At 48.7% G+C, this 26,023-nt stretch overlaps 2 protein-coding genes across 2 annotated transcripts; both read left to right on the top strand.

The window, feature by feature from the left end:
* Positions 1-797: 797 nt before the first annotated feature.
* LOC144118481 (uncharacterized) lies at positions 798-22,516 on the top strand. Its single transcript, XM_077651413.1, has 6 exons — positions 798-950; positions 3,536-3,683; positions 9,988-10,204; positions 10,670-10,724; positions 13,016-13,110; positions 22,219-22,516. The coding sequence occupies exons 1-6, from the start codon at positions 858-860 to the stop codon at positions 22,514-22,516; spliced, it is 906 nt and encodes a 301-aa protein (XP_077507539.1). The 5' UTR covers positions 798-857.
* A 57-nt stretch (positions 22,517-22,573) lies between these two features.
* LOC144097591 (uncharacterized) lies at positions 22,574-25,603 on the top strand. The gene is made up of 3 exons (XM_077630262.1): positions 22,574-22,658; positions 23,264-23,522; positions 24,982-25,603. Exons 1-3 carry the CDS (start codon positions 22,599-22,601, stop codon positions 24,996-24,998), a joined length of 336 nt encoding a protein of 111 aa, XP_077486388.1. The 5' UTR covers positions 22,574-22,598; the 3' UTR covers positions 24,999-25,603.
* Positions 25,604-26,023: the final 420 nt, after the last annotated feature.

The raw sequence follows: 26,023 nt of genomic DNA on the forward strand, positions 1-26,023 counted from the left end.
TTGAGTTGTATCCGACTGAGCTGTGTGACTAAAAAAGTCATTGAAGGTAAGAACCCGTAGCGGTCCTTCTATTCAAGCAGTAACAGATTGCTCATGCCCGCTTTTACCGGCCTCCGCCCCACCTTCAGCTCATTGTCAGCCTATACCTGCCTATGTACGGGCATATAAATGACCAGTGCACGCTCTGTCATGAAATGTGTGAGCAAGCAGCACGCGCCTGTTCGCCTCGCACGCGGGAGGCAGAGATAGAGCAAACTTTATCGCAACAGACTTTTGCCTTTGAATAGCGTGACAGGTGACCAGTGGCGTAGGTTAGACGAGACGCATCAGCCTTTGAGGGTGAACTTCTTAATTCCGAAGCACAGCGCTAGCTGCTATCTCCCGCGCAGGGCGGATCAGAGGAAACTGGTGGCCGGGAGGGAAACGAACAGCGTTACCACGTTTTTCTCGCGGGGGGGGGGGAGGAAATGAATGATGCATGGGTAAGGGAAGTGAGGGCGAAGAGTTCCCGAGCATCGCTTTGCCGTGTACTAAACGGTCGCCGGACCTGCGCACACTGATGCGACTAGCTTTGAACACCTAGAAAAGATCAAGTATTCGTTTTTAAGAAGCATTCGCCAAGCTCACCTGCCCTAAGACTCCACAAAACTGGAGTTTTCCTTGTGTTATAGAACAAGAACGGTACACTTTGGAGTCTGACTCTTACAGTTCCTGCTCCAAACACAGCGGATGCCTGTCGCGAGAAAACTTTTTTGTGAAAACACAAGCCGTCACATTTGCTCTGGCGCAGACCGAAAACGGAAAGCCAGCGGGGTGGACGCATTGGAAAACAACAATCCCGGACGTGTGAATTGGAAATGCAAGCTCCAGAGATGACCGACTCGGATACCGTAACTACGGCTATGCATCACGAATCGGGGGCGGCGGATATGGAACAGCTTTCCGCCGAGGTGAGTACGACAGCGATTCCACCACGCGTCCGGGGACACTGCAATCCGTATGGGGAGCGCACCACTCCGCCGAGCCCTCACTGCTTCCCCGATGTTATTAGGCGCGGAGGCGGTCGAGGGTAAAGAACGGCAAACTTTCAGAAGTGGTGGCACTAAATGTATCGCTTCCAGCTAAAAATTACCAGGGCACTTGTCTCCTTACACGGAGGAGTGCGAAAGCATGGAACTTAATAGAACGGGGATTTTTTCCACGACGCCAGTGCCCGATCTATTTATATTTGTTATGTTTGATTTTGTTATTTTCTTTTTCATTTTTATTTTTCCTGTATTTGTATTGTTTGTTTATTTTACTTATCACGTCCAAGTGCTATGTCGACGTCCATGGCTATTGTGTTGTCGAAGTTTAATTAATTAGGTAATTGCAATCCATCAACCAAATATTTTCTATACCAAGATCTCATCACGCACTATCTAGCGCAGTCAAAGTTGTGCACATACATCTCCACAGAACGACGTAATCCTGCGGAGAATGTTTTCCTGACACGAAACACGCACGAAAACACGGGCTTTGTAAGGTAAAAGTGTAATTTTCATGTCTAATTAACTTATTAAAGTTAATCTACCGAATTTTCCGCATAGCCTGACCTCATAACGCACTATATAACACAATTAAGCTTTTGCACATGTATCTTTTTAGAACCACACAATCGTTCGGAGAAGCTATGTCGACGTCTGTGGCGATTGTAACGTCGAAGTGTAATTTTGGCGTTTAACTAATTTTGCTACATCCACCAAACCTTTGCCACAGCGAAATCTCATCACATACTATCTAACACAACTAAACGTTTGCACATTTATCGTCACAGAACGACGTAATTATGCGGAGAATGTTTTGCTCACACGGAACGCGGGACATAGCCATCTAATGCTAACGCCTTAAAAACAGCCAATTTAACATGACACCTCGCTATGCAACTCACAGGTGGCACGTTTTAGAGTGAGAGTATTTCTCCTGGATATTATTCCATTCGAGCATCTGTAGCAGCTGAAGGATTTAGTTTTCATTGGCGGCATACCACGGACCCGACAGACGCGGATTCGATCCTGGCCGCAGCGGTCGCATTTCGATGGAGGCGAAATTCTATGGGCCTCCTCCTCCTCTAGGGAACGCCTCGTTTGCTTCTAGAGTCCGCCATTTAAACGACTTGGTCATATTTTTGTCATATTTCGCAGAGGTGTTCTAAATGATTGCTGTTTTCGTCGTCTATGATGGCTTGCAAGCATCCTGAGAGCTTCATGTTAGAGCGCCAGATTGTAGTCTTGCACCACGCGCGTCCTTCCTTCTTGTTCCATCCTCCACGCTCCTCTCTTTTTTTAATGCAGTAGCATTAAAGTTATCATCATGCCATAACCCCGCTGACGACTAGCGTGACGAAGTTTTCTTATGGTTCGCTACGGTGATAACGGCACCTGATGTCGTGCGTCCACAAAGGACCATTCAAAGAGTGCCACCCACTGGAAGAAGATTCAAACCACTAAATGTTAAGTAGACTGTGGAGGATTGTGCGACAGCATTAGTGGGCTTGATTCTTGTGAAGAGCAGTTGGCCGTCCTGGTCGTGAAAAACTGGCATAAGTCTAGAGTAAGGTGATATTGAAAGAATGCGAAAGCATCCTTTGACCTTATGACATTTAACATAAAGACCCTTCACATAAAGGCCTTCAACCTAAAGTCTTTTACCCAGAAGGCCTTTACCCAGAATGCCTTCACCTTAAGTCTTTGACCTAAAGGACTTTACCAGATGCCTATGACGTCATTATCACTGTGAACATGTTTCAGTGCATATACTCATCGACTAATTGCTTTTTTCTTGTTTCGTGACGACTTGATGTCGAAGGAACTCCAAAGCTATAGCCTTGCATACAGCGCGAAAAAATTAGGATACCTGTGCAGTACACCTTAAAGCGCCCCTGCCTCCAGGAGTTCACGTTTACTCCAGACGGGCCAAGCAAAATGACATGACGACAAAATGGCGCACGTGTGGCCATACGCTCACGTGATCTCATGTGAGTCGTCCTGGTGGGCCTGGTTGCACCTTAAGAGATGCACAGGCCGGGGAGTGAGCCCTCTAGGCGACGTCATTATGTCACGTGATGTGTGGTAAGATAATTACATTGCCGAAATTAACGTGACATGCTCACGCTATCTACAGCGTCCGTCCACGTCTCTTGCAGCCTTGGCCCACATATGCAGCGTGCTTTCTGGCAGTAGAAGAGCGTTTTTTTCGGTTGCGACATATTACAATTTCCAGGCCATTCCGCTCTGAGACCTACCTCCGTGCAGTTGCGACAGCAGTAAGTTATTCTCGAGCCGATCTCCGTTTTTTTTTTCAGTTTTAAAAGGAGTCTATTACAGAGAAGTACTCGTGATGAGGAGAGTTCGCGAATACTTCGTTCATTTTCGGCTGCTCGGTGAGGGTTCATTAGTAGGCTTAATTTATAGCTCCGTTAGTAGAGTTTCTCTTTGCGGCTGATGTTTTGGCGAGGCTAGCGCATTGTGACCTGTCTTCGTCGTCCCTGGCACAGGTCGAACAGGAGACCGAGGCGCTCTCCGTTGCCTACGTGTCCAGCATCATGCCGGACATGAGCACCGTAGCCCAAGCAGCGAACGACGTTCCGTCTTCTGCTGGCCGCCAACACCGCTGCGACAAACCAAGCACGAAGAGACGCTGTGGTGAGTGAGAGCAGTGCGCCACTTGCGCTGTCCGGTGCACTCCTGTCGGCCATTTAAAATCCCATTTAGGCAGTGTTACCGACCATACACATATCCGCATCAAGTCTCCAAGGTGAGCAATATGTAGTCTCTGGACCAATGTAGGTAAGGGACGTCGGCAGAATGGATTCGTTACCATGAAAACAGGATGGTAAAACCCCTCACCTTAGGTCCTCTTATGAAAACGATGTGTGTCTCGAACAGTGCCCGTAGCGGTCCCTTTATGTAGACGCGGAAAGCTTCCAAGCTCTGCCGGTAGTAACGGCTAACGGCTGCTAAAATTAGAGAAATTTAGAATAGCGCAGACGTATTAGCGGGGGCGTACATCGGAGTATCAAATGTCTACAGTGCACTTGCACCCGCAGATGCTCTCCCCACCTAACCACATAGCTACCACTTCACGTGCATGGCATGCAGCTTGTAATCCGGTTTACCGAATTGCCTTTAACTTGGTAAGGACTGTACTCCCCCGGTAACACATGTACACGCAATCCTAAAACTACAGTGAGGATTCTCGCTCTGATGCTCGTCAAAATGCGCGCCTGGGTGTGTGTGTTTGCATTTGAGCAGTTCGTGCTCGACCACTCGCGAAATTGATGGCTGTGCAGAGCAAACTTGGCCCACAGATACGGGATGCCGCAATGTCTTTGTCCTTCAATTAGAATCAGCGAAAAGAGCGAATGCTTACGGTTGTGAGGTTGTATATGTACTGACGCAGAGTCGTGTATGAGTGCGGACATGTATGCTTAGCTCATGCTCACGCCAGAGTGGCCGCCATGCAAGTGCACAGTGTCATGGCGCTGATAAATGAATGCCCAGTTGACAAAAAACTTACCGAATCGTGCCCAAAATACGACAGTATGTTCTGTAGGTTTGTAGCAATAACAGATTATTTTTCTGTAGTATTGTACCATTCTTCTATAGCACTCCAGTAATTATATCTGATACTATTCTGGAGTTCTTTCAAACAATGAACACGGTAAAAACACAGTACAGTGTACTGATGGGAGACTTCTATGCGAAAGTGGGCAAGAAGCAGGCTGGCGACGAGCCGGTAGGCGACTATGGGATAGGTTGTAGCAATGGCGGGGGACAGCTATTAGTAGAGTTCGCAGATAAAAATAATTTTCGCATCATGAATACCTCTTTGCGCGAACGAGAGAACAGGAAGTGGATCTGGAAGAGCCCTAATGATGAGGCTAAAAACGAAATTGACTTCATACTATGCGCTCAACCTGATATCGTGCAGGATGTGGAAGTCCTAGGAAAGGTGCGTTGTAGTGACCACAGAATGGTAAGGTCTCGAATTAGCTTAGACTTGAAGAAGGAACGAAAGAAGCTAGTAAAGAGGAAGTCCATTAACGAGCTAGCGGTAAGAGCGAAAATAGAGGAATTCAGGATATCGCTGCAGAACAGATATTCAGCTTTAACTGAGGAAGACGATCTGAATGTTGATACAGTGAACGATAATCTCACAGATATCATTACGGAGTGCGCAGTAGAGGTAGGCGGTAGGACGGCTCGACAGGATACCGGCAAGCTATCTCAGGAGACGAAAGATCTGATTAAGAAACGTCAAAGCATGAGGGCGTCTAGCCCTACAGACCGAATAGAACTAGCAGAGCTATCGAAGTGAGTAAATAAGTGTAAGGTAGCCGACATAAGGAAGTTTAATATGAAGAAAATCGAGCATGCTCTAAGGAACGGAGGTAGCCTAAAAGCGGTGAAGGGGAAACTAGGCATAGGTAAATAGAGATGTATGCGTTAAGAGATAAGGAGGGCAATGTAATTAGCAATATGGATAATGTAGTTAAAGCAACCGAGGAGTTCTACACAAATCTATACAGTAGCCAATGCATTCAGGACGTTAATGATGGAGACAGTAGCGCACAGCAATGCGTCATCCCGCCAGTAAGGAAAGAAGAAATAAAGAAAGCCTTAGGAGCAATGGAAAGGGGAAAAGCAGCTGGTGAGGATCAGGCAACAACAGATCTGTTGAAAGACAGCGGGGAGACTTTTCAAGAAAAACTATCCATGCTGTATGCGCAATGCCTTATGACCTCGACCATGCCAGAATTTTGGAAGAACGCAGGTATAACCTTAATTCCTAAGAAAGGAGACGCGAAAGACTTGAAAAATTACAGACCGATCAGCTTACTGTCCGTTGCCTACAAGGTATTTACTAAGGTAACTGCTAATAGAGTAAGGGCAACCTTAGACTTTAATCAACAAAATGATCAGGCAGGCTTTCGTAAAGGATATTCCACAATGGATCACATGCACACTATCAATCAGATTATAGATAAATGCGCAGACTATAACCAACCCCTATATATAGTCTTCATTGATTATGAGAAAGCATTTGACTCGGTGGAAACCTCGGCAGTCATACAGGCATTGCGGAATCAGGGTGTAGGTGAGCCTTATGTCAAAATACTGGAAGATATATATAGGAACTGTACAGTTACCGTAGTCCTCCATAAAGTCAGCAATGAAATTTCAATAAAGAAAGGCGTCAGGCAAAGAGACTCGATCTCGCCGATGCTATTCACAGCCTGTTTACAGGAGGTATTCCAAGGCTTGAATTGGGAACAGCTCAGGATAAGAGTTAATGGAGAATACCTCAATAATCTGCGATTTGCTAATGAAATTGCCTTGCTGAGTCACTCAGGAGATGAACTGCAAATCATGATCAATGAGTTAGACAGGGAGAGCAGAGTGCTCGGTCTAAAAATTACCACGCAGGAAACCAAAGTAACGTTCAACAGTCTAGCAAGAGAACAGCAGTTCACATTTGGCAGCGAAGGGCTGGAAGTGGTACATGCTTCTACTTAGGGCAGGTAGTGACCACTGATCGGGATCATCTGATCTGGAGGGAAATAACTAGAAGGATAAGAATGGGGTGGAGTGCATATGGTAGATTCTCTCAGATCATGAATGGCAGGTTACCAATATCGCTCAAGAGGAAAGCGTACAACACCTGTACCTTACCGGTACTCACCTAACGTAGAGGCTAACGGAAAAGGTTCAGATTAAGTTACGGACAACATAGCGAGCCACGGAAAGGAAAATAGGTGTAACGTTAAGAGACCGGAAGTGGGTAGAGTTGATGAGGGAACAAACGCGTGTTAATGACATCCTAGTCGTAATCAAGAGGAAGAAATGGGCTAGGGTAGGGCATGTACTGCGAAGGCAAGATAACCGCTGGTCCTTAAGAGTAACGGAGTGGATTCCAAGAGAAGGCAAGCGTAGTAGGCGGCGGCAGAAGGCTAGGTGGGCGGATGGGATTAGGAATTTTGCAGGCATATGGTGGGCGCAGCTGGCAAAGGACAGAGTTAATTGGAGAGACATAAGGAAAGAAGAAATAAAGAAAGCCTTAGGAGCAATGGAAAGGGGAAAAGCAGCTGGTGAGGATCAGGCAACAACAGATCTGTTGAAAGACAGCGGGGAGACTTTTCAAGAAAAACTATCCATGCTGTATGCGCAATGCCTTATGACCTCGACCATGCCAGAATTTTGGAAGAACGCAGGTATAACCTTAATTCCTAAGAAAGGAGACGCGAAAGACTTGAAAAATTACAGACCGATCAGCTTACTGTCCGTTGCCTACAAGGTATTTACTAAGGTAACTGCTAATAGAGTAAGGGCAACCTTAGACTTTAATCAACAAAATGATCAGGCAGGCTTTCGTAAAGGATATTCCACAATGGATCACATGCACACTATCAATCAGATTATAGATAAATGCGCAGACTATAACCAACCCCTATATATAGTCTTCATTGATTATGAGAAAGCATTTGACTCGGTGGAAACCTCGCCAGTCATACAGGCATTGCGGAATCAGGGTGTAGGTGAGCCTTATGTCAAAATACTGGAAGATATATATAGGAACTGTACAGTTACCGTAGTCCTCCATAAAGTCAGCAATGAAATTTCAATAAAGAAAGGCGTCAGGCAAAGAGACTCGATCTCGCCGATGCTATTCACAGCCTGTTTACAGGAGGTATTCCAAGGCTTGAATTGGGAACAGCTCAGGATAAAAGTTAATGGAGAATACCTCAATAATCTGCGATTTGCTAATGAACTTGCCTTGCTGAGTCACTCAGGAGATGAACTGCAAATCATGATCAATGAGTTAGACAGGGAGAGCAGAGTGCTCGGTCTAAAAATTACCACGCAGGAAACCAAAGTAACGTTCAACAGTCTAGCAAGAGAACAGCAGTTCACATTTGGCAGCGAAGGGCTGGAAGTGGTACATGCTTCTACTTAGGGCAGGTAGTGACCACTGATCGGGATCATCTGATCTGGAGGGAAATAACTAGAAGGATAAGAATGGGGTGGAGTGCATATGGTAGATTCTCTCAGATCATGAATGGCAGGTTACCAATATCGCTCAAGAGGAAAGCGTACAACACCTGTACCTTACCGGTACTCACCTAACGTAGAGGCTAACGGAAAAGGTTCAGATTAAGTTACGGACAACATAGCGAGCCACGGAAAGGAAAATAGGTGTAACGTTAAGAGACCGGAAGTGGGTAGAGTTGATGAGGGAACAAACGCGTGTTAATGACATCCTAGTCGTAATCAAGAGGAAGAAATGGGCTAGGGTAGGGCATGTACTGCGAAGGCAAGATAACCGCTGGTCCTTAAGAGTAACGGAGTGGATTCCAAGAGAAGGCAAGCGTAGTAGGCGGCGGCAGAAGGCTAGGTGGGCGGATGGGATTAGGAATTTTGCAGGCATATGGTGGGCGCAGCTGGCAAAGGACAGAGTTAATTGGAGAGACATGGGGGAGGCCTTTGCCCTGCAGTGGGTGTAGTCAGGCTGATGATGATGGTTATGATGATGATGGTGATGATGGAGTTCTTTCCGGTACGACAAAGGACAGCACAATACTACTGAAAATTTCATTGTCACTAAAAAAACATTTCTGTTGCTAAAGTTCACGGCCAAAATACTGCAGAAATCTGCTTTGATGGCAGACATTTTTCGGCTGTGTTTTTATACTGGTTGCGTCTTTTATCCGACACACTTAACAAGCGCAGCGCAAAGCGTGCGCAGGTATAGTCTCCGCGACGTCACGCGGCATTGGAGTGAGGCTGCCGTCGTTCTTGCGTATTATTTACTTAATAATAATTAACGAATTTCCCCACTACCCTGTACTTTTCGTTGTTAGCGCTGTGGTGGTTTCGGCCGGCCACTTTTAATGCACTAACGAATTTAGCCCTGCAGTCTGGGTATCGGGTTGTGTCTTCTAATAAGTGATAAGATTGTGGTCGTCTTTCTCGCTCTAACAGGAACCACTCTCCCTATATTCTGAGCATCTGACGCATGAGTCATTTGCCAAGTCGTCCCCTATGCTGACAAGGCGAATTTGAGGCCACTGGACAGCCCTCCACGTGCACCTCCATATCCTGTACTAAATCCCATACATGTCCGTGGGAAACGTTACGACTACCGAGAGGTTTTGATAGAAGCAGCACATCATGTTTTCCTGCTTTTTAAAACATCGGGATCTCATCCACGCGTAACTGCGGATGGGCAGAAAAAATAGTTATAAATCATTATAAGTAATAAATCATTTATAAATCGTGTGAGGTAGAGCCGCTAGCAATATGTTTCCCACGTTGTGAGTACTTGAGCTGAGATAAAAAGGGTAATAAACGCTTTTCGATCACCGTTAAGAAGTTTAGCATCGTAACTTTTGCCACGAAGCAGCACAGATTAAAAAAAGGTTTGCGTTGCCAAAACCAACACTGCTATTCATACAGGAGGGGCGGAGGGGGTGGGAAAAAACACATACAGAACGCAAAGGCATGTGCTATAGTGCTACGCCACAGCGCTGGCTTTTGTCTTTATATCTGGACTGGAAAGATCAACAAAAAAAAATGACATCCAACACGAAGCCTCTAGATTAGCAAGTGATTGGAGGCGTATTTTAAAAACTATTTCATATTCACAGCCTTTTCCATCAAACTGAACTCTGAATTACTCCCTTTGTCACATTGGGCTTGGTCAATACTTGGCAGGAAGACGGGAGAGCGCGTATTGCTGGATGTCGCCTTGAGTTCTTTGAGCGCGGTTCTGTCATTGCCGGTGCTAAAAAAGTGATACTCGGGGGAAATGGCGCAGCTCAAAGGAATGTTAAAGGAGAAAACGGGCGCAATTTAGAAGAACTGTGCAGGAGACAAATGGCGTAGCTAAAAATAATGGTACTGCTGGGTGGCGCCACCATCATTCGTTGCGGTTGGCCGTCCGTCGCAGGAGCTGCCTTACAGTCGACCGTCAGGCGGCGGAAGCTACCGGGTAGTGAGGACACATGCACGGTGGACATGGCGCCACCTGGTCCTCTGGGAGAACTTCTGCCCATGGGCACCTGCCTTCGGAGGCCGTCAGGCTTCTTGGTGCAGCATATCGCTAACGCTATCCACAAGAGTCCGAGGCGAATGTTGCGCGTGTCACACATCTACGAGGCACTGAGGTGAGCCCCTCTTCACACGCATGATCTAGAACGTATCTTGCCTGCTCGCGAAGACCTTAGGTTGCACCACCCTCTCCTAAGTTTTTCAATGCTATTAACTAGCCAAAAATGACGAATCAAGACCTTTCCTGTCCCCCACTCCCGCACTTTTCCTTGCTAAATTTTGGTCTCTCCCGGCTCAGTATGGTCACGTGGGGTCCTGACCGACTGCGCCGCGTCACGGAGACTGTAGGAGGCAGCAGTGCGGGAGGACCCCACATGACGTGCACTTCAGGTTACATCGCATTTTGTCTCGCGTGTCAGCGGCTCTTTTCAAGATGTGCCCAGCTTTAAACGTCCTAAACTACCTGCGCTTCTCAAAACGAGTGATATGAGCAACACATCATGCAGCTCGATAACTGAAGTTACTCTGCATTGTCGCTCGTCATTTCGGTGTTCTCTCTTACCTTTCTCCCGAATGCGCAGGAACAAGTTCCCTTTCTACCGCTTCCTGGATGTGGACGCCCAAGCCACTTGGAAGGTGATCGCGACTGCGAAAGAGATAAAGAAGAAGAGTGAATGAGAAGGGCGTCTTCTTGACAAGACTACTTTTTGAGAATGTATTTAAAACCACCGACATACTGGTCTGCGTAGGACTTGAAGGGGAAAAAAGTACAGAAAAATATTGCACAAAAGATAGTTACAGGAAAGTATTCTGCTAACGGGAGCTGCTATTCTAGCAGCCTCTCTATTCTATCAGAAATACCTTCTTGTTATTCCTCTTGTTATCTTTCTATCCTTTTGAACTCATTGAGGTCACATAATCTCTTAACTACGTGGTGGTCTACGTAGCTATGAGCTAAAGATGGTCATGTACCCAATGTGCGCTTACAAAGAAACCCAAGCAATTTATCATTATCTAGCTGAGGTTACCACTTTTGTTGTTCAACTGGTGATCTGCAGTGCTGACGAAAAACTGCTGCCGGGGAAGCCGGGCCTGCAAACCCTAGGATGCATTACTGCATACACGAAGCATTTTCTACTCTTGTCCTGGATGCGGGATGTAAGCATTGACTACAGTTCAGTTAACAGTCCACCTTTCTTAGTTTAAAACGACAGCAGCGTGAGGCTCGTTCCCTAGGTTTAGCGCCGTCGTAGTAGTAGTACTAGTACTGTCAGTAGTAGTTGCAGCCGACGCAACAGGAGGGTGGCAACTGACTCCACTGGGCGGTCCTAACCCATTGACGTGACGTGTGACAGCGTAGTTCCTCTCCCTCGTAACTCCTCTAACTGCTGTGACGACCTCTCGAAATGCATCATAAATTTCGGCTCGCATAACTATACATTGGTCCGACACCTCGAACATATCTGGCCATTTCTCAGATCGCGACGCTTCCTTTGTGACTATCAAGGACTGAGAGAGAAGCGCCACGAGAGCGAGTATGCCTGAAAAATGAAAAGAGTGGTCTATAACTCTACAGATATGCTTGGCCTTCTCAATTTCGTTTCTTCAGTACATTACGAAAACAGAATATCTCAACATATCACCCCGAATCTCGCATTATACAGTGGTAACACTCTTGACAGTTTTCGTGTATTATCATTAGAACTGCCATCAAATATTTACCGCCGTTGCAAGTTTAAAGCTTCGAGTCGGCAGAGGAGAGGGAGAAAGCGTTGAGTATATTTGGTTTTTGAGGAAATGGAAGGCACAGTAACTGTCTCTCTCCTCGGTGGACAACTCAACTCCGCCATTAGGGAAGGCATGAAGGTGCTAGCGAATGAAGAAAGATATAGATACAGGTGCCCTGTTGGAGGGCCTCGGAATAATTTCGACCATCTGAAGACCTTTAACGCGCACTTACATCGCACAGTACACGGAGGCCTTTTGCAATCCCCCTCTAACGAAACGCGACCGCCGCAGCCAGGTTCGAAACCGGGTACCCCGGCTCAGCGGCGCAGCGTGCAAATCACAGCGCCCGATCACGGCGTCCACTCAGAGCCGGTTGGGAAACGATGAGCTCGCGGGTGAGGGGTATTGGGGGATCTTTTTGCTCGCCTTCGACGCCACGTCATTGGAACATGGTCCGTACAGTGCCAGCTCTTTACAATGACCGTTCGATGAAACGCTTTCGCGTATTCCACCAACGCCGTCGCTCGTTCGGAGCGGCGTTGTTAGCGATTTAAAGCGGGTACACCAGGGCGACTCCCGCAGACCCGATCACAACAGCCTTGAGTGAATTCAAATAACACAAATCGGAGTATCCGGATTGCAACCCAACCGCGGCGCCCGGGTTTCGGTGGAGGCGAAACGCAAAAGGCGCCCGTGTGCTGTGCGATGTCAGCGCACGTTAAAGATCCTCAGGTGGCCGAAATTATTCCGACCTCGTCCACAACGGCACCTCTTTCTTCCTTTCTTCTCTCACTCCCTCCTTCATTCCTTCCCTTACGGCGCGGCTCAGGTGTCCAACGATATATGAGACAAATATAGTGCCATTTCCTTTCACCAAAAACCAATTTTCATTTGCCGGCGATGTGGGACACCTATGAATGCATAGAAAGGCTTTCTGCATATATGGGAATTAATCCACTTTGCCATCGCATCATGTCCTTGCTGCCCAGAGAGAAGTCTAGGAGGCAGGTGGGACGTCTATGAATGTATAGAATGACTTTGTGCACATATGGGAATTAATCCAATTTGCTATCGCGTCATACCCTTAAGGCAGAGCTTAAGTGTGCCCTCCCGTTTTTTTTTGCCCTTTTGTAAATCTGTCGCGAGCAGCCAAGATTTTTTCTTTTAAATGTCCTTCACATTGCGGTGAACTATCGCAGAGTTCGGTGCGCCATGCCCTCTACCAGAACTGGTTTATCAAGGTGCCCTGCAGCAGAGCCAAAAACAGCTTCTGGTCTCTCAACTACAGTGAAAGGTACGCATACGTGTCTCTGTCGCGCGGTGTGTGTGAAGGAACTCCCTCACAAGTTTATTTCCTTCTAACTGAAATCATGAAGCGGAAATGGGCATGCGCAGGACGCCCACTGCTGAGGACAGATAAGCAAGGGTTGCTTGGGGGAGTGCAGTGGCTTCTAATTAAAGGCAAACAAAGAAGTGCACAGCCTACGGTCCGGTGTACGGATGAAGTTGGGAATTCCGCGCTGACAGGCTAACAGCCGCTCGCGCTGGAGATCGTTAAATGGAGATATTGAGAGAGTAAACGAAGACAAATTTATTGTAATAGTAACAAGTACTTGACCGACAATTTCAATACTACTTTATGCGAAATTTTAGTGCAGCTTTATTTTGCGACATATTCGGGCAAAATACTTGGATGGCAGTTACTATGACTAGCATGCCGTTGCTCGCACAAGGCCTCTTATCTACCGCATTGAACTACACATCCTCAGTGGTAAATAGCTGCACGGTGCAGCCCTTGCCTTACGGCGTCCTCTCCCGCGTCTGCTGCTCCCTGCGAGGACGCGCTGCAACCTGATACCCGCCCAGACGAACACTGGTGCTCTTGTCGAAACGTTGGCAAGCACCCTGAGGCTTTCGCCTCTCTTGTACACTTTGTGATTAATTCTGGACAAAGGCATTTGTGAACGGGAGTCTATGAGCGCATTTTTTTTAATACATTGTATTGCCGCGAATATCTGCAGTGTTTGTTCGTTTTTCAAATCTTCCGCCACATCACTTTATCGCTTTGTTTGCGACGCAAGACTCGACTAGATTTATCTCGATTGATCGCAGCCAGGCAGTGCTGATTCTACGTTGTTCCGGAATGTTCTAGTAACTTTGCGCTCTTTATCTCGAAAGTTCGCTATCAGCTTTAAATTGAGCACAGCCGACAGCGGCCGGCATTCTGTTCGACGACCGCCGAGCACGCTTGTCGCTTCGCCGCCGCCGAGTGATTAAGTCCATTTTGGGTGCAATTCAGCCCAATAAAGTTCATTTAGAAGACCCTTTCGTCCGTCTTCATCGCTGCTTCGACTGCCGTCACCACTACGTGACATCTGGTGGAGGTGCTGGGTAGCCTTCCATGTTGCGGACGCCGCCTTCAAGTCGTGAAGCCAGCCCTGAGCGCTTCGCACCCGAGGACGAGCCAGCCGACGTCTCCAGGGAGAGGAGCCTGAGTTCGGGAAACTGCCGGATCACACCAGACAGCGAAAAGACGCGGCTACGAGCACCGCAACCTCGCCGAAGATGTCGACACCGATCATACTGCAGCAGCCGCGGGTGCCGCCAACTTTCAATGGATCCCTAGGCGAAGACCCTGAAGAATGGTTGGATCAATTTTAGCGCGTGGCGTCATTCAACAAGTGGGATGATGCGGCAAAAATTGTACACGTGTTCTTCTCACTGGATGGCTCCGCACGCACGTGGTACGAAAACTACGAGTCATCCCCTACGACATGGGAGCTATTCAAGAGAGAACTATTGAAGGTATTCACAAGTGTCTTGAGGAAAGAAAGAGCCGAACGACTCCTCGAGTCCAGGATCCAGCTTCCAAATGAGCCGGTCCGCGTTTACGTCGAGGAGATGAAGCGCCTATTTCGCCGCGCCGACCCCGGGATGGCCGAGGAAAAGAAAGTTGTTTTTAATGCGCGGCGTAAAGAACAACCATTTGGCAGCCTCGTCCACCAGCCGCCTAAAACGGTCGATGAATTCATGCAAGAAGCCTGGACGATTGAGAAGACCCTCGACGTCCGAGCTCGGCAGTACAACCGCCCTTCCTCTGCCTATGCAATCCTTTCGAACTCGCCGGCCACCACCGCCGACAGCTTGCGGGAAGTTACCCGCGAAATCGTCCGAGAGGAGCTACGCCGATTACTGCCATCCTCCCTACAGCCACAAGCAGCGACTCTGATGGACGTGGTATGGGAAGAAGTGCAACAGGCACTTGGCACCCCGACGGACACAGAACCCCAGGCCATGACCTACGCCGCTGCAGTAAGGACTGCCCAGCCCCAACGACAACCCCCACGTCCTCCCCGAGATGAGCCACTTGTCCCACAACGCCGCCTCCCAGTCCCCGCCCGCCCAGCCTATGACCGACGCTCAAGCCCCAGGAAATGCGACGCCTGGAGGACTTCCGACAACCGGCCGTTGTGCTTCCATTGCGGTGAGGTCGGCCATATTCTTCGTCACTGCCCGTACCGACGTATCGGTCTTCGAGGATTTGCCATTAACGCCCCACGACCACGCTTCGGGCAACGTCCGCAGGAAATAGACGAGTACCTGCGTCGAGAAGAGTACACGCCGAACCGCTTTTCGCGCTCACCATCGCCGTCAACCTCGCGCTTTGCGTCGCCACGCCGCAGCTACGCAGCCGCGGTACGAGGAAGGTCTCCCAGCCCCCGTAGGGGAAACTAAAGGCAGCAACCTCTGGAGGTGAGGTTGCTCAAGAGCGAAACGCCGAAGATCCTCCACCGACCACGCCCCATGAAGACGCTGCCCCCGCGACGCCGCATGAAGAACCGGCACTCGCTGCACCGACGCCGCACACAATGAGAACCCCGACCCCGACGCAGGCTGTCTTGAAAACGAAGCCGCCACCCAGAAGAGCTTCGACCACACGCTCCACCCGCGACTCGCATACGCGACGAAGCCGTGACCCGACACCGAGAGCGACGTGCAATGCAAGAGCCAGGACCTCTGACTGAGAAGTGACTATCGACGGCCGGAAAGTTACCGCTCTAGTCGACACAGGAGCCCATTACTCGGTGATGAATGGAACATTCGCTGCGCAGCTGAGAAAAGTCACAACGGCTTGGGACGGCCCACAAATTCGCACCGCAGGGGGCCACCTCATTACGCCATCAGGACGATGCACAGCGCGAGTGACTGTCAAAGGACATACCTATCCTGCGACCTTTGTTGTGCTACCGCAACGCTCCCGCGAAGTGATCTCGGGTATGGATTTCCTTAATGAGCATCAGGCGATCATCGACCTGCGATCCAAGCTGATCACGCTTTCGACGGACGAAGCCATCGCTTCGATGAAAACTCGGGAAAATCACGTTGCCCTGAGTGACCTGGAGGAAGAAGTGAGCGTCCCACCCCGATCAAGCGTTATCGTGACCGTAGGCGCCACGAAAGCCAATAACGCTGAAGCCATCATCGAGGGCAACATGCAGTTTCTCCTAGACCGAGGAATCAGAATCGCAAGAGGCATCGCACATTTGCGCAATGGCCAGGCCGAAGTACTGCTGACTAACTTCAGGGAAGAATACGGGCACATTAACAGAGGAACGACGATTGCTTTCTTCGACGAAATATCCGGCGTACGAGACACCTTCGCCCTCTCCGACCGCTCCGCAGAAGATTCGCCTGAGAACTCGCCCACTTTTGACATCAACCCGGCCCTGCACTGGAACAAACAAGACCAGATCCGCAATCTGCTTCAAAGCTACAGTGAGTGTTTTTCCACATCGCCGAAGGTGCGACAGACGCCAATTGCCAAGCATCGCATTATAACGGATCAACACGTCCGACCTCTCCGTCAAAGCCCCTACAGTGTGTCACCGCGAGAACGACAAGTCATCCGGGACCAAGGCGAAGAAATGCTTCGCGACGACGTCATCCAGCCTTCAAACAGCCCATGGGCGGCACCGGTTGTTCTAGTTAGAAAGAAAGACGGCGCACTTCGATTCTGCGTGGATTACCGCCGCTTGAACAACATAACAAAGAAGGACGTCTACCCCCTACCCCGCATCGACGACACACTGGACCGCCTCTGCAACGCCAAATATTTCTCATCGATGGACCTCAAGAGCGGCTACTGGCAAATTGAGGTCGACGAAAGAGATCGCGAGAAGACAGCATTCATCACTCCGGATGGGCTGTTTCAGTTCAAGGTGATGCCATTTGGTCTCTGTTCCGCACAAGCGACGTTTCAGCGAGTAATGGATACAGTGCTGGCAGGCCTGAAGTGGCAGATTTGTCTGGTATATTTAGATGACGTCGTTGTCTTCGCCTCGAACTTTGAAGAGCACCTCAAAAGACTTCGAACAGTACTAGACGCAATCAAGTCGTCTGGCCTAACCTTGAAAGCAGAGAAATGCCACTTTGCTTACGAAGAGCTGCTGTTTCTAGGCCACATCGTGAGCAAGGAAGGAGTACGCCCAGACCCGCAGAAAACAGCTGCTATTGAACAGTTTCCACCGCCGGCCGATAAGAAAGCAATGCGCAGATTTCTCGGACTGTGCGCATACTACCGACGATTTGTGAAAAACTTGTCGCGCATCGCCGAGCCCCTGACCCAACTGACGAAGGCAGACGTGCCGTTTAAATGGGAAGCGCCGCAAGCAGAAGCCTTCAAGGAACTTCAGCGTCGATTACAGTCCCCACCGATCCTTGCGCATTTTGATGAAAACGCCGATACTGAAGTTCATACCGACGCAAGTAGCGTGGGACTAGGCGCCGTCCTCGTTCAAAAAGCGACAGCCTGGAGAAAGTCATCGCATACGCTAGCCGTTTCCTTTCCAAGGCCGAGGCTAATTATTCGACAACTGAGAAGGAGTGCCTTGCCATCATCTGGGCTACGTCAAGATTCCGCCCGTACCTCTACGGACGGCCGTTCAAGGTGGTCAGCGACCACCACGCGCTCTGCTGGCTTGCCAATTTGAAGGACCCCTCTGGCCGACTCGCTCGATGGAGTCTACGTCTCTAGGAGTTTGACGTCACCATCGTTTACAAGTCCGAACGCAAGCACTCTGACGCCGATTGCCTCTCACGAGCCCTGTAGATGCACCGCCGCCGGACGACGATGAGGACGCCTTCCTGGGACCCATCAGCCCCAGCTCTTTTGCTCAGCAGCAACGCTCGGACCCCGACCTAAAAGGCCTCATCGAGTACCTGGAAGGCAAGGTTTCTTCACCCCCCGCTTCATTCAAGCGAGGACTGTCTTCCTTCTGTGTGCAGAATGAGGTCCTTGTGAAGAACTTTACAGCGAACAAAACAGCCTACCTCCTTGTTGTACCTACTTGTCAACACGAAGAAGTTCTACAGGCTTCACACGACGAGCTGACAGCTGGACGTCTCGGGTTTACTCGCACCCTCCGCCGCATTCAAGACAAGTATTACTGGCCCCGACTGCCTGCCGATGTCGCACACTCTGTGAAAACCTGCCGAGATTGTCGGCGACGAAAGACTCCTCCCACACGACCAGCAGGGTTCCTGAGCCCCATTGAACCTCCCTCAAGGCCCTTTCAGCAGATTGGCATGGACTTGCTTGGGCCTTTTCCAGCGTTAACATCTGGAAATAAGTGGATCATCATAGCGACTGACTACCTGACCCGCGCTGAGGCGAAAGCCCTACCGAACAGAACAGCAGATGAAGTCGCCAAATTTTTCGTGGCGTGCATTCTTCTTCGACACGGCGCCCCCGATGTGCTCATCACGGACAGAGGAACAGCATTCACGGCGGAACTAAGGCAAGCCATCATGCGCTACAGCCAAACCAGCCACCGGAGGACAACTGCATACCATCCGCAGACCAACGGACTGACCGAGCGCCTGAACAAAACCATCGCCGATATGCTCGCTATGTATGTCGATGCCAAACACAAAACCTGGGATGTCATCCTGCCTTACGTCGTCTTCGCCTACAACACCGCAGTGCAGGAGACCACCCAGATGACGCCTTTTAGGCTCATCCATGGCAGGGAGGCAACGACCACGCTAGACGCCATGCTGCCCAACGTTACAGAAGAAGAGAACGTCGACGTTGCCGCCTACCTTCAACGCGCAGAAGCAGGTCGAAGGCTTGCCCGATTACGGATCAAAGATCAGCAGCGGTCCGACGCCAGACGCTACAACCTACGAAGACGCAATGCGGAATGCAAGCCAGGAGACCAAGTCTGGGTGTGGACGCCCATTCGCCGCCGTGGATTGAGTGAAAAGCTTTTGCGCCGCTATTTCGGCCCGTACAAGGTTCTTCGTCGGCTGGGTGAACTGGATTATGAAATCATCCCTGACGCAATGACTGCATCCCCGCGACGCCGCGTACGACCTGAAGTTGTCCATGTAGTCCGTCTGAAGCCGTATTATGCGCGCTAAAGGCCGCTGCATTTCCATGCTCTTATTTTCGCAAGTTCCGTTTTTTTTTCCTCACTAGTCGCATTATTTGTTTTAATGCATCGGCTCGATGCTTCTTTGAGAGGGGAGTAATGCCGCGAATATTTGCAGTGTTTGTTCGTTTTTCAAATCTGCCGCCACATCACTTTATCGCTTTGTTTGCGACGCAAGACGCGACTAGATTTATCTCGATTGATCGCAGCCAGGCAGAGCTAATTCTACGTTGTTCCGGAATGTTCTAGTAACTTTGCGCTCTTTATTTCGAAACTTCGCTATCAGCTTTGAATTGAGCACGGCCGACAGCGGCCGGAATTCTGCTCGACGACCGCCGAGCACGCTTGTCGCTTCGCCGCCGCCGAGTGATTCAGTCCATTTTGGGTGCAAGTCTGCCCCACGAACAATTCTTTTAGAAGACCCTTTCGTCCGTCTTCATCGCTGCTTCGACTGCCGTCACCACTACGTGACAGTATGATTGCACTATAACAATCAATATAACTGGAGATCTCCTGTCATCAGGCTTGATTTGCAGGCACAGGAACTCAAAAGAGTTCCTCGTTGGTTCTTTACATCAATTTTAACTGCTTACTGTAATCAATGGAAACTCTGTAAAAAGAAGATTTTGCTACATATCTGAACAATTGGCCAGTTACCTTCAATATGTCTATAGCAGTGCCTTACAGCTCTCCAACAGTAAAAAAAAAATTCCAAGAATGTTGGACATGGATTCTGTCATTGCTCCAAGTAAGAACGCTGAATGCACACAGAACGAGTCTTCGTCTGGAGCGGGCCACTAGGCGAGTGGCCTGCACATTCAGAGTAACGCGCGCCCGTTTCCACGGGAAACAGCTTGTCTGCCATTAAAGGCCCCCATCGACAACCCCATAGACGCCCCTGTATTTGCTGGTTGACGGTTCGACAGAAGATTCAAGGTTGACCCAAGTTGAAAGTAGGAGTTTAGTGGTAGATCTTACATTGATTTGAGTTTAATCAGCCACGCTCGTGAGCGAAAATCAAGAAGCCCGCAGTCCTAATTGCGCCAGGAACCGCCTCACTTGGGCAAGGCAGTGCAACGTTTTCAATGGACCTTCCAATTTAGGCCGGCGGTAACGGAGCGGTTCCTGACATATCTGCTTGATACCGCATCCCCCACAGTTGCTTTTGCTGCTGCGTTAGTGTGTTTCCCATGGTTTCATTTGTGATATGCTTCTTGTCTGTTGTTCTGTGTGTTTCCCGTTGGAACTCCGCGTTTTCTTGTTAATGTTAAATAAACTTCTTGTAACCAGTTGCTGTTGAGCAGGCTGTTTCAGCCAGGTGGTAAGTATGACGGCTATCTGTAAACTCAATTAGGAAGCCACTGCGCAAAATTAGCGCAACCTCTTTCAGCCTCCGCTGTATCCTTCATCTTCACTTTCCATCTTAAGCTTCTACCTTTCTCTCTTCCGCTGCTACCTTTCCGCATTCTTCGCTGAGCTCATCGCTTTACTGTAGCTGCCGGTTACGCCGACGACAACGACGACAAGGCGCAAGCCAGAAGCGGGCCCCTAAAAGCTACTCTCTAAAAATATATGTTTCAGGAACCTCATGCACACTTCTTCGCCACACAAACCCCCGTGGTCGTAGCATACTCTTTATAGGCTGTCTTCTCTCCATCTGTGCAAATAAATATGCATGACTGCCTAGCCAGGCTAAGCGGGCAGCTTTTGTTCCTAGCCCATTCGTTTCTAGCACATAGGAAGCCGGAAATCCTTGAGAGGAGAGGAAAATATTCAATATGCCCTTGGATAATCCTTGTATGCCTTTGCAAGATTCTTAAAAGTACCTCGCTGTTTATGGCGCTTTCATTCCACCCCGATGAATGTGGCTCCCTTCAGGAGGCAAAGCCAGCCTTTGGTCGTTCCATGATCAGTGACGTGTGTAATTGAGTCATATTTTGACGAAGGTAACGAGGCAACGGCGTTTGTTTGCAAGCCATGTTGCGGAGTACTTATGTCATCCCTTCAGCCATAAATCTATGTAATGTAAGGAGAACCCTTTTCCTGACCTCCTTAGAACGTTTCGTCTTTAAGGGCACCGTAAGAGCTCGGCGGTATGCCCGAGAAGCAAACCCCGTTTGCATGATACTTTTGCCAAAGACAGTATAATGGCGGGATGCTCTAGTTCGCTCACGGTAACCGCGGCCAGGAGACTGTGCTTGACTGTGATACAAGCACACAACAAACAAGAACATTTACACGTTCTTTCCAAGCCTGTTATTCGAGTTACATGAACGACCGCTTCAGCTCATGCATGCCCGAAACCAAAATCCGCCGTGGTACGTGGTGTCCCTCAAGGGTGGCTACCAGTGAGGCTAGACATTTCATTGCTATGGTTAGCAGGTGTGAGTGAGGCATCTGTGGTGTCCACTAACGGACATTGTCGCCGTAGAGAAGCTTCGAGGGGGAGCGCGATGACGCCTGCAGGCGGCGACCACGTATGTATAGGCTTGTACACAATCTTGGTTAACGTACGTCAAGCGGACAAACGGATGTCATTGTAGCCACCGAGGTACCCGGCGAAACACAACTTGTCTCCAATGTATACGTCCGCGCTTTCGTTTCTATCCAGAATGACATCCGCAAATGAGAGCATTTCCTGAATGGTAGCAGACCGCAGCGCGTTTACAGGTTCTGTCCAAGAAAGCCTCAGAGACCGCTTAGCGCTGCAGCGACATTTCCCTGGCCTTTTAACGTCGCTCGTTTCAAGCGCTCCCCTCGGTCTTCGCAAGTGCATTTCTGCCTGCTATATAGCTTCAGCAGGAGAGTCTGTCAGATGCGAGAAGGGCACCTTAGATTAACGGCGCCTCGAATCTTTGTTGAGACGCGGTGGCTAAAGTACGACAGGACCTGTCATCTCGTCCCCGGGCTTCTTTGGGTCCGAACTCCTCATAACCTTTTTTTTTCTCGTGCTGGTTCCCTAAATACAGACCTCGCGATTGGATCATGCCCGAGAAAGAAGAGCAGGGCCAACCACTTGAGACAACAGAGGCATTGACTTTGGCTAGCGACCTGGGGCTGGTGCCGTCCGCAGCGAGGACGCCGCCGAACGTGGAGTCACCAAGGGACATCAGAATGTCGTCGGTGCCCACGGCGGGGGCGTCGCAGCTGCCAGTGGTCTCATCGCTGAGCCAGGAAGAATCGAGTACTTCAAACTCGCCTCAGACGGTAGGTACTGCTGCCGCGGTCGACGCAGGCAAAGCCGAAGTCGTCTCCCTCGAGTTTTAATCCACTCTCACCGACGCCACAGCACAGGGACACCGGTGCCTCGAGCTCGGCTCCAGCACGTACAGAGCCGACACCGGTGGGCATGTGCACTGGCCTCAAAGACACTACGACGGTCAAATATCCAGGTCCGTTACCGGTGCAGGTACGTACTATCGGCACCCTGAAAACCGCTTCACTCTTCCACTGTGCGCAAGCCAGAATCACGCGACTCGTTTGCAGAAGCAGACGCACGCGGCAGCCTCGTGGCTTCAGTTCGTTCATTTGCATATCATTCGGTACCACATGGTCGAACGTGATGCCTGACTCTCCTTGAAAAACGTGTGCACGTTTCCTCATTCAGCATGCCCATCATAATTCGGTTGTGGTCATAAATTGCTGGTTTCGCACTTGAAGCGCTGCAAGAGGGTGGTTTAAGCTCGAAAAACGTGCTTTTATTCTCGGAGTGCTTAAGGCAGCCTTGGTCATAGGGCTGAATTTGGTATATAATATTCACTCATAATGGTGGTTCTCGGCTGAACAGCCAGGAAAACTCTCGTGTTTCATCCAAGTGAGAACCTGTCCTTCATTAAAATAGGCTTCAGAGTTACCTCCTGGATTTCCATCGACAAGGCACTGCGCACGGCGTCTGTTCACATCTTTCCGGGATGGTTGACCCCCGTTTGAAAGGGGGTCAACCATGCGTGCATCCATTTCGGCCACCTTTTTTAACTTCCCCACCGAGTGCCATCGTCTGTTCACTGCATGCAGGAACCAGCGCCAAGGCCCAGCAGCGCCCCACCGCGGCTCGGCACGGCCACGTCTCAACAGACGGCGCTTCCGTTGGGTGTCGGTCGTTCAAGAGAACAGCACCAGCTGCAGGCAGGCGCGCAGCCACAGCCGCAGCTGCAACCGCAGTGGCAGTTCGTGGCATGGCCGCATCGCAACGCGGGAAGTTTCTACGTACTGCACGTACCATCGTTGCAGGACTGTGCTCAGCAAGATACGCAGCCATCACACGGACGCCGATGTAAGCACCCGTACAATGCCCCCTTTCTGTGTGGACGTATCTGTGGCAAAACTACGCCACGAATTTTAATTATTCGGCTTGAAGGCTGTGGAAAGCATGTGATGAGGTGTCATATCGTCGTGCCCTATAATGTGGCGCACCAAAATTGTTACAATATATGACCTATGGGTATACAATAAAAAGAACACTAAGGAGTACATATGTGAGATGAACGCCAGCGCGCGCGAAGTGAAAAGGATGAGAAACTCAGTGTGTGCGTGCTTCCGAGCATGCCAGTCACCTTAGTGTCACATCGTTATTGAGGCAGTCCAGTCTTACGTAGATGTCAGGAAAGAAAATGTATTCAAAGGAGCCCTTTATGTTGACACTGTTACTGTCCAAAAACAAAGCTTACCTCATGGCGCAAGCTATTGAGAGGGAATACGCAGTATGTTGCTCTGTACGTCATTAATGCTAAAGCATATTTTGGCTGTATCGGCGAGGTCATGTCATCAAAACGCTTCCGCATACGTTGTGGCGGTCTCAGAATAGGTAGGATCAAATGAATGGTTGTAATCGAAAGAGCACGATGTGAGGATGATGAGAAAAAAAATATGTCGATAGGATTAATAGTTGGAGCCACAAATGTCGAAAAACCGTCGAATTACCGCGGACGTAGATATAGTGAGTGGACGGGAAAACTACAGTGGATGGCAAAATGATGGGAAAATAGGCGAAGGAGTTGAATTAAAGTTACAAACGAACTGAAATGTGTTCCATGAGTGATAATTAAGCAAAAACGTTTGAGTGATATAGAGTAATTAGTTAAGTGTTAGGAGCAAATTGCGTTAGGCTGGACAGTGATATAGTAGGCGGACGGGAAAGCAGATCTGGCACCAAATTTGAAAACGAATGTGTGATTGGAGTAAAAAAAGATGTAAATACAGTAAATGTGATTAATTAACAAGAGTAAAAAGGAAGAAAATTGGTAATATAATTGCATGCAATAATCGTAGCCAATGAGGACGTTTAATTGATAGCGATAAACTGAAAATAATCTCTTAACTAATAAGTTCCTTAATGCTAATATGGATGTGTCGACTCGGGATTTGTACCTTGCTCTAAACTTGCTGCGAGAAACAGCTGCATCGTTCGTGTTTCGCAACATGTCCTTGAATCTGCGTAATCGTCCGATTGTTGTAGTAGATGATTAAATTTAGAGTGCCGAGGAGGCGTCAATGCTTTCGCGTTCTCCCGCTGCTGGTCGCCGCACTATCTCAAAAGTCTAGTAGAAAACTAGTATGCAATTTTTACTACGCTAGTAAAATATAAAGCATCTTGAGCCTCTAAACTTGGCTTGTTATCGCAACCTTTTTCGCATTGAAAAAATTTTGTGGTTGTTTTTGCTTTTGTTTTGTATACATTGCATTGACCCCACAATGTCTCTATCTTGACTATGCCTCGCTCTTCCGCACCGCAGGGCCAGGTGACAACTAAAGCCTCAGCTGGGACCTACACACCAGAGTCATGAATGTACTTTCCGAAGACAACTTTTATTCGTGTCGTCCCTACGGCACTCAACCTCCGCCAAGACCGCAAACCATAATTCACTCGGCACAGCATATGCCAGAATTGCGATGGACACCGACGGACGCCAGCTTCGTACAGCTGTTGCCTCAAAGAGGACCGCCGCTGAGTCGGCAGGAACCTCTGTCACAACGGGAGAGACCGGCTCACAACAGGCCCTTACAAAAAATTTAGTAACATTCTTTAGAAAGTCTTTACACAAATGTTAAAACGGCCTATCGACATTGAATAGAAAGTCTTTTAAATGTGTTTATAATTTGTATTAATCCCCTATTAACCTTCTTGCGACGATTGGCCACCGCTATCCAAATGAGTCAAGTACATAGAAAGTCTTTATACTTCCTATCATCCCCTTATCGACAGTTTCTACATACTTTCTATCGACCACTTACCGACAAAGTCTACCAGCACCCTATCAACGGTCTTCCGACAATTGGCCACCGTTATTCAAAAGACTCAAGTACGAAGAAAGTATAATTGCCACCCATCAACTTATCAATGTCTGGAAATGTGTGTGTTACTTACACTGTATGCCATTTTGATAAACATTGTTTTATCACTTCAAAATCCTTTTGTGAACTCCGTATCCTAGACTGTTAAGGAATAACAGAAGCAAAACACAAATTATTACATTAATTTCTTGCACACAAGCACTAACATACATAAGCACTGCAAGATATGCATCATACATCAAAATATTTTACAGAGAACAATAGGGGAACTGAATACTCCCTTTGACACAGCAGTTCTAGTCCCCTCAGTTCCCTCTTGCTAACAATGATTGATACACAGAAACTGTCTAGCGATTTTATATCCTTTATGCAAAGCCCGCATCCACCACTAATAAATGTTATTGTCTATAGGCCTTAGAGGTATAAATGGCTTCATCTTAAGAATATGAAATCTCACTATATATATATATATATATATATATA

The sequence above is a fragment of the Amblyomma americanum genome, chromosome 1 (assembly GCF_052857255.1).
Source record: "Amblyomma americanum isolate KBUSLIRL-KWMA chromosome 1, ASM5285725v1, whole genome shotgun sequence".
Classification (NCBI taxonomy): Eukaryota; Metazoa; Arthropoda; class Arachnida; order Ixodida; family Ixodidae; genus Amblyomma; species Amblyomma americanum.

Excerpts from the sequence above, each read along its gene's own strand:
- LOC144118481 (XM_077651413.1), top strand. The coding sequence starts at position 858 with ATGCAAGCTCCAGAGATGACCGACTCGGATACCGTAACTACGGCTATG. Across the intron at positions 951-3,535 it reads TGGAACAGCTTTCCGCCGAG|GTCGAACAGGAGACCGAGGC; the intron begins GTGAGTACGACA and ends TCCCTGGCACAG. Across the intron at positions 10,205-10,669 it reads CACATCTACGAGGCACTGAG|GAACAAGTTCCCTTTCTACC; the intron begins GTGAGCCCCTCT and ends CCGAATGCGCAG.
- LOC144097591 (XM_077630262.1), top strand. The coding sequence starts at position 22,599 with ATGTGCACTGGCCTCAAAGACACTACGACGGTCAAATATCCAGGTCCG. Across the intron at positions 22,659-23,263 it reads CAGGTCCGTTACCGGTGCAG|GAACCAGCGCCAAGGCCCAG; the intron begins GTACGTACTATC and ends CACTGCATGCAG.